This window comes from Lactuca serriola, chromosome 4 (genome assembly GCF_051521515.1).
Source record: "Lactuca serriola cultivar US96UC23 chromosome 4, Lser_US96UC23_V15, whole genome shotgun sequence".
Taxonomy (NCBI): Eukaryota; Viridiplantae; Streptophyta; class Magnoliopsida; order Asterales; family Asteraceae; genus Lactuca; species Lactuca serriola.
In genome coordinates, this window is record NC_136411.1 from 72,970,528 (window position 1) to 72,978,689 (window position 8,162).

The 8,162-nt window shown below is 32.5% G+C and overlaps 2 protein-coding genes across 4 annotated transcripts; both read left to right on the forward strand.

The window, feature by feature from the left end:
• Positions 1-921: 921 nt before the first annotated feature.
• LOC145101885 (chaperone protein dnaJ GFA2, mitochondrial-like) lies at positions 922-5,495 on the forward strand. 3 transcript variants are annotated; one of them, XM_079039184.1, is made up of 19 exons: positions 922-994; positions 1,106-1,178; positions 1,320-1,413; positions 1,520-1,597; positions 2,799-2,887; positions 3,028-3,111; positions 3,233-3,271; positions 3,360-3,449; positions 3,571-3,621; positions 3,708-3,795; positions 3,896-3,960; positions 4,049-4,123; positions 4,199-4,271; positions 4,369-4,460; positions 4,561-4,632; positions 4,745-4,801; positions 4,907-4,955; positions 5,043-5,109; positions 5,263-5,495. In XM_079039184.1, the coding sequence occupies exons 2-19, from the start codon at positions 1,113-1,115 to the stop codon at positions 5,354-5,356; spliced, it is 1,323 nt and encodes a 440-aa protein (XP_078895310.1). In that variant the 5' UTR covers positions 922-994; positions 1,106-1,112; the 3' UTR covers positions 5,357-5,495. The 3 variants fall into 3 exon arrangements, with proteins under 3 accessions (XP_078895310.1, XP_078895311.1, XP_078895312.1); XM_079039185.1 differs by lacking the exon at positions 922-994 and having other exon boundaries at positions 1,001-1,178; positions 1,523-1,597; XM_079039186.1 differs by lacking the exons at positions 922-994; positions 1,106-1,178; positions 1,320-1,413 and having other exon boundaries at positions 1,524-1,597; positions 2,764-2,887.
• A 915-nt stretch (positions 5,496-6,410) lies between these two features.
• Positions 6,411-6,998, forward strand: LOC145100195 (Bifunctional inhibitor/lipid-transfer protein/seed storage 2S albumin superfamily protein). Its single transcript, XM_079037566.1, has 2 exons — positions 6,411-6,875; positions 6,973-6,998. The coding sequence occupies exons 1-2, from the start codon at positions 6,581-6,583 to the stop codon at positions 6,996-6,998; spliced, it is 321 nt and encodes a 106-aa protein (XP_078893692.1). The 5' UTR covers positions 6,411-6,580.
• Positions 6,999-8,162: the final 1,164 nt, after the last annotated feature.

Genomic DNA, 8,162 nt, shown 5'->3' on the forward strand with positions numbered 1-8,162 from the left:
AACATTCTTTCTTCCCGACACATTATATGCCTCAAACCTAAAACATATATACGTTATATAGATGCACATATTATACATTAAGGTTAGCCGTTCATTAATGTTGCGACACAAGAGAGACACAAAGAAGAAATGAGTGTGATGTTATGTCATGAGAATTCCTAAATATGGATTTAGATACAAATTGATCGAGTGATGGAATGAAAGATAATACACAATTGGTGTGAACTGGTACGACGGTGACTAATCTCCGATGAGTTGATGACTGTGTTCTATATAATTCGGAAACAACGAAGTTAACAAAAGGTGCTCTGAAAAAATAACAATGGTTTTTTTTGAACATTTTGGAAATTTCAATGGTATTTTTTATACTAAAAAAATAATGGTATTTTTTGAACATTTTTGAAACTTTGTTACCTTTTTATGACATTTTTCTGTTACCTGCGGTAACAGGTTACCCACAAGGTTTTATTTGAACACATGTGTACTTCATTGGTATTTTGTGTATAAAAAATATACTTTAATAGTATTTTGAGTACTAAAAATAAAACAATAGTATTTTTTGTACATTTTTGAAACTTCATTACATTTTTAAGTCATTTTCCCCACCAAAAAACCAAAAAAAAAAAAAAAAAAAAAACATTATCAAAGTGATGGTCTATTTTAAAAAATTATAAAAAAATGAAAAAAATGGTAACTTTGCATGTGTTTCTTATGTAAATAGTCATGCATAATTCTATGAGAGAGAAACACAATGCATTCCAAATCACAAGTCAGAACTTCACAAGAGAGGAGGCTACGAAGAAGCCACGAAAATTATAAGATATAGAGAGCAAGAAAATGTGAGGGCTTATTTTAAATAATTGCGAAAAATGAAGGGTCGTCTTTTAAAATAACATAAGAATGTACTATTAGTTTCGCTTATTTACTAAACAGACCCTCCTTAAATATTGGGGGAAAACAGAAGGCTACTGAAACTGGCCCTAGAAGCTTCCAGGTTTGCAAATCAATTTGATTCCTGCAATTAGGGTTTTTTTAGGGTTTACCATAGTTCCCCTTCGTACACGAAAATACTTCGAATATTAATCTAGTTTCCACAAATTTACAGACAACAAATGGTTCGTTCCAACGGCATTAAACTTTTGTCATGGCTTGCTCGCCGCTCCCTCTCCAACGATCCCGTATGAATTCTGTTTCTCTATCACATGATTATGCATGACAATCATTTTCGGCGTATATATTTATTTAATATGTTAATTTGGTCGTCTGTGTGTTTGTTTGTAAATAGTTTTAATCATGGGTGTTATGTGATTGTGGTGCAGTTGTATGAGTCGCTGGCTAGAAGAGGTTATAGGAAGTTTGGCTCATCAATTCATGGCCATTACAAGATTTCTAACTGTTACAATAACAAAAATGGTAAATCTCACGATAAAACAAGTTTCTTTCTTTCTTCTGCAAAAATTTCTTTTTGGAGCTTGTGTGTTGTATATATCACTGATGGAGGGCCGGTTTTTTCTCGCAGCAGTCAATTCGAGATATTGGTCAGGTCTTGGGACGATTAATGCACACTATGGCAACATCAGATCGATTCATGGCACTTGTATGTCCCAATTCCTCTGCCTTTTGTTAGAGTTTGAAGTTAGATAATTTTCTTTCTATCCACCATAGTTGTTCGTTTGTTTATCTTGAATTTAAAATCCCATACAAACTTTCTGGCTGTATCATCAGTACTAAGTAGAGAAATGAGATAGAAAACATGAAAATATGAGGAAGAGAGAGGTGAGAGTTTAGAGACAGAAGGAAACTTTATATTCATGCCAAAAAACAGGACACAACAGCTCTTTTGGAAAATTCAATTTTTTCTAACAATTCTGAGATAAACTTAGTAACTAAGAACCTTACTACTCCATTACCCTAATTTTAAGCCTGGACTCCTTCCTATATGAGGTCAGGTCCTTAGAAAGAACTGTGATATCACCCCAAAACTTTTTACAGTAGAAAGTTTTTTGTTTTGTCCCAAACAACTTTTTTAACTTTACTAAATGTAAAATCATTCAATTAGAGGCCAATTTTATCCTAGGTAGATGCATGAAAATCACAAAACTAATGGAATTTAAAGGGTAGATCAATGCAAGACCATAAGCATTAAAGAACAAAGAAAGTAACAATCCTCAAATTGGTTCAAAATATTTCACAAGCAAAAAACAAATCCCCGAATTAGGAAAAAAGGAACATTTAAAGCAATACAAATGGCAAGAAGTAGACGAAACATGAATCAAAATTGAGAAAATTAAAACAATGATTCGATTAATTACAAATTTACAATCAATCAACACCAAACTGGATACCTATTTAAGTGTAATGAAAATATGCTCAATTTATTAAAAACAACCGAGAAAATCCCCCTTATCTGAAAAGATGTTAAATCTTGGCTAACCCACGACTAAATGTCTCAAAATTTTCAAAATTAACTTGTTTTTCTGGTTTAAAGACTCACTGGTCCCCATATCATTTAATTAAAATCTTCCGATGCAAATTAACCCTTGTATGAGGATCAATTCACAACTAAACAATTACTCAGGATTGAAGATTTAATGGCTGAGTGATTATCTCAATAATTTGGAAAAGAATAACTCTAGGAAAAGGAAAACAGAAATTGATTCAGAGAAGGCATATTCAATTATGATCTCATTATCTCATATCATATTCAGCTATCATGTCATAAACATTTTATACACTCTGTGCAAGATTTTGAACATTTTGTAGCTTGCTTGACCTTTGGAGGTTGTTATGTTGAGCAGCAGCACGCATGGCTTCAAAAGATTATTATGATACACTTGGAGTCAATAAGAACGCAACCGCATCAGAAATCAAGAAAGCCTATTATGGGGTTCCTATCTTTATCTTTTCTCTTCTTCTTAATTCTTATTTATACAAATACAAATCTTTTTTACATGAATGGACATTCTCCTTGTGTTACTTTATAGTATCAACTTATTATCCTGTGCCTGTGGTATTTGGAACTTGTAGCTAGCCAAGAAATGGCATCCAGATGCAAATAAAGATGATCCAGAAGCAGAAACAAGGTTTCAAGAAGTATCAAAGGCATATGAGGTACACTAACTAACTACTAAGATGCATGTCATGTCTATTTGAACTGTTGTTTTAGGTTATTGGTATATAATAATAGTTGGCTGAACAAACTGTTTTACTATATTAATTCTTAAACAAACAGGTCCTGAAAGATGAGGAGAAACGAGCACAATATGATCAGGTATTATATTGTTAAATAATTTGTTTATCTATTATCTTTTTCTAATTTCTAATTGGATGGATTCATGTATATAATATTATATTATTAGCTTGGACACGAGACTTTTGAAGCAAGTGCTAGTGGTGGAGCTGGTCCTGATGCTGGCCATTGGCGCAATCCATTTCAAGACCTTGGTGATGTAAGTTTTTATTTTACACCCCATTTCTTTCAAATGACTTTTCTACCCTTCTTCTTCGTTTATATAATATAACTTTTTACTTTTAATTCTTCTCTTTGCATGTTGATGTTGGTGGATTCAGATTTTTGGTTTTGGCCCATTTGCTCGCAACTTCACTGGCAAGGACGTTAAGGTCTTTTCTGTTTTTTAATTTAAAAAAAAAAAGTAAAATATGATGTGATGTCTTAAATTTGTTTGATCATGTCATGAGATGCACAGGTATCCCTTGAGCTTTCATTCATGGAAGCTGTTCAAGGATGCACCAAAAATGTAGTCTTTCAGACCGAGTTGCCTTGTGAAACTTGTGGTATGACTATGAATATCATACACTTTATTTATTTATTTACTTTATAAATATGAATTAATCGTCTTTTTTAAATATTGTTTTGGTGAATGGTGATTGGCAGGTGGAAGTGGTGTTCCTCCTGGAACAAAGCCTGAGACATGTAGGAGGTGTAAAGGAGCAGGCATGGTGGGTATAAAATATAAATATTTTTGGTTTTGTTTTTATTTATTAATTTTAATCCAGGTGGCTGCTAACATGTCATGTGGTTTTGCAGACATTCAGTCAAACTGGTCCATTTAGAATCCAGGTGACTTGTACTCAATGTGGCGGAAGTGGTAAATATGTCAAGGTATGTGATGTGGGTAAATTTGTCATTTTGCTCTACACTCTACACTCTACTTCATTTCTGTTTTTTTTTTGACAGAACTTATGCAAGTCATGCAATGGGCAGAGGGTGGTAAGAGGACCCAAGTCTGTGAAGTTAAACATAATGCCAGGTTTTTTGTGGTTTATATAATAAATTATAATAATTCTGCTAGTAAAAAGGATGAATGTGTTATAATATATGTTTGGTTGGAATATTTATATTTTTAGGAGTCGATACAAATGAAGAATTAAGGATGTCCAGAAGTGGTGGAGCAGATCCAGATGGCAACCAGCCTGGTGATCTTTATGTTGTGATCAAGGTATTTTTTTTTCTTTTTAAATTATGTGTGTGTATAATACAAATACAAATTTGAAATAATATTTTGTTATATGAATTACTGTAATATGATAACTTTTTAGGTGCGAGAAGATCCTGTATTTCGACGAGAAGGGCCAAACATTCATGTAGATGCTCTCCTGAATATCACCCAGGTAATTATTTCTTTATATTATTATTATTTTTGTAAAAATCACCATCTTATGCTATTAATTAACTCTATTCCATGATGAGTCTTTTTTAAAAAAAAATTAAATTGTTTTGCAGGCTGTTTTGGGAGGGACGATTCAGGTGCCAACATTAACAGGAGATGTTGTTCTTAAGGTTATTTTTATGATTTTTTTTTTAAAATCATTAGTTAATATTTTCGTAATGACATACTTTATTATAAATTATGAAATAAAATTTGATTTTCTTATATGCATGCAGGTTCGTGCAGGAACTCAACCTGGTCAAAAAGTAGTTTTAAAAGGAAAAGGTATACATTCTCACTGTCATGTTTATCAAAGATATTATTAAGAAAATATTTATGTTGTGTTTTGATATTGATTGTGTATGATGTCAGGAATTAAAACAAGAAATTCTTACTCGTATGGAGATCAATATGTACACTTCAACATCAGCATCCCAACGTACGTATATTGTATATTGTATATTGTATATATATATATATATATATATATATATATATATATATATATATATATATATATATATTGTATTGTAGCCAAAGGTAGGTGTTAAAAAGGAAAAAGAAAAAGGTTAATAATTATTGTTGGTTGCAGGAACTTGAGTGAAAGACAGCGTGAACTGATTGAGGAGTTTGCAAAAGAAGAGCAAGCTGCTGAATATGAGAAAGGGGCTGCAGCCTCTCGATAGATTCATTCATTCCAGAGTTTTTTTTTTTTAAAAAAAAATTATCTTTCTCTGAAGCCTACTACTGCCTACTACAAAGTTTTGATGGGAAAATGTATTGTTGTATATATTTATTATAATTATAATTATTATTATAAGCTAATCTTTTTAGCATTTGAATCATAAATCAACCTGTGACTGTTGTGGTCCTGGATTACGACTCATTTTGTGTGTATCCATGGATGTCTGTACTATAGACTATGGAGCAAGTTTTGTGTTAACAAAGGCTGTAATGCATGCCTAAAAGAACAGTCTTTTCTAGAAAGTAGAAAGATTAAACTTCAAACGACCCAATAAATTTTGCTTCACGAAAATAATCTCAAACCATATATGGGATTGATGTGCCCACGAGTGTGGGATAAGTTTATGAGAAGAGGGCGAATGGAGTAGGTGAAAGAGACATCTGTATTTATATGCTTAACTTGTGCATAACCCAAACAAGTATGTGATTAATTAGGATGATCGATGTATGGTTAGTACCTATCATAAAATGCTCAAACAATTTGTCGTTTGTGTTATGTTGAATCAATGAATGGTTTTTAGTATCATATATTCATGCTTAAAATTAGTATATTAGAAATCTTTTAGTGAGTCTTGTTCAGAGACTATTTCATGATTTATAATGTTGTTTTAAGCTCTCTTATATATCTAACGTGTAAGACAAAGTAAATGTGATGTATATCTAACAATCATATTTTGTTTATCACTCAAGATAACAAAATATTTATGATACGATATCAAATCTAAGGTAGTCAAAATATGCTTTTTAATCTTCAATGATTGTTATAAAATTGTCACACTGCTTTTCCTATTGTATTCGGTTACCAGAGTTTTATGTTCATAATATCCCTTCAAAATTAATTAAGAATGAATATTTTTCAAGACTTGTATAATTTATAGTTTCACAAAATAATGATAATAATAATAATAATGATGAAATAAGCTCTGGGGGCACGTATTTGATCATGACATATCAACTTAACAACTGTTTCCTTAAGCATGCCAATGGTGCTGTCTTAAGACTTAGGAATCGCATGAACCAACTGTGATCTCATCTACCCACACAATGGCATTCATCATACAACTATATCCTATATATACAACCGGATTCCATAAAAAAATTAAGTTACTTTTAACACAAATATACCATACATTACAAGTCTTAAAAAGAATACCTCATAAAATTTCATGGGAAATAAAGGAAAGATGATGGTGGCCCTTGTGGTGCTAGGATTGTTGGTTCAAGGAACAGTTGCACACCCATGTGGGAGCACATTTTTCTCGGCTTTGGTGCAACTGATACCGTGTCGTGCATCAGTCGCACCATTCAGCCCCATCCCACCAAATGAGGCCTGTTGTACCGCAGTCAAAGTTCTTGGCCAACCTTGTTTGTGTGTTCTTGTCAACGGTCCTCCTATTTCTGGTGTTGATCGTAGCATGGCCATGCAACTTCCCGAAAAATGCAGTGTCAACTTTGAACCATGTATACAAAATTCATACATGGACAATTTAATATGTTTTTATACTATATTAGATGTGAAATTTGCGGTTAATAATATGATATTGCATGTGTGGTGCAGGTGAACTTGCGAAAAAGAAAGAGTGACTTAGTGAGCATAGAGTGGGAGCTATCATTCGATTCAAGAAAATCCAAGAGAATAAAGTAGTGTCGGAATGTGTGAAATAATTCCACGAGTTCAAATTTAAGCTGCTATATTAATCGTTGGTTTTCATGTTTTGTTGGTTGATCGTAGTTCTTTAATGTTTCTGTAATAGATTTCACACATTAATGTTATATTATTATAGATTCTAATGAATTTTTTTTTTTTGTGTTTCAAGTTACAAGTTTATGAAAAATGGTGTGGGTAGAGGTGCAAAAACCGGATAGTATTTTTCAAAAATTCCAAAACCGGGTAGATGTACGTTCATTTGAAAAAGAAAATTATGGGACATACATTTATTCATTTATGCTCCAGTGCCCCGTCATACTGGCACGGTGAGGAAATATAATATTCATAAGCGAATATATAATTAAATATATTCATATATGAAAATTACATACCAACGCCACCACCTCGCTCTCATCTGCCAACTATTTCTTATTTTAGTTCTATATATAATAAACTTTGTTTAAAAATGATAAATTAGATAATGGTCTTAGAGGTGACAAAAATTGACACGACACGAAATAAACGGGTTTGGGTAGGATATTTCAACCCGTTTAAATAAACGGGTTGACACGACACGACACGACACGAAAATTAAATGGGTAAGGTTAGGGTTGAGAATTTCAACTCGAATATGACATGAAAATGACCCGTTTATTTATATGCAAGTTTTTTGAATTATTTAAATAAACTAGAAAGACACAAAACCAAAAGCATAAGTAAAAGAAAACCTTCGAATTGAATTGTTTTTTAATGTTAAAATAACTTAGCCGTCTAGATAAAGGTTTCATTTCAGTTTTTCGATTCTCTCCCAAACTACCCAGTCTCTTTTACCACTCTCACATCCTCATAAGTCACGACCTTGTCATCCGCCTCCCCAACTCCCAGTCTTTTAATTTTGTCATTGGAACTTGCTATGATTTCATGTATTTTGTCTCCAAACAATTAGTTTTTCCTTTCCGGCTACCAAACTCCTATTCTGTCAACATGTTCAATATTTTAACCTCACATGACACGACAAATTTTAAGGTATATACCTAACCCGAAACCCGACACGAACTCGACACGAAAATAAACGGGTTGACACAACACGACACGTTAAT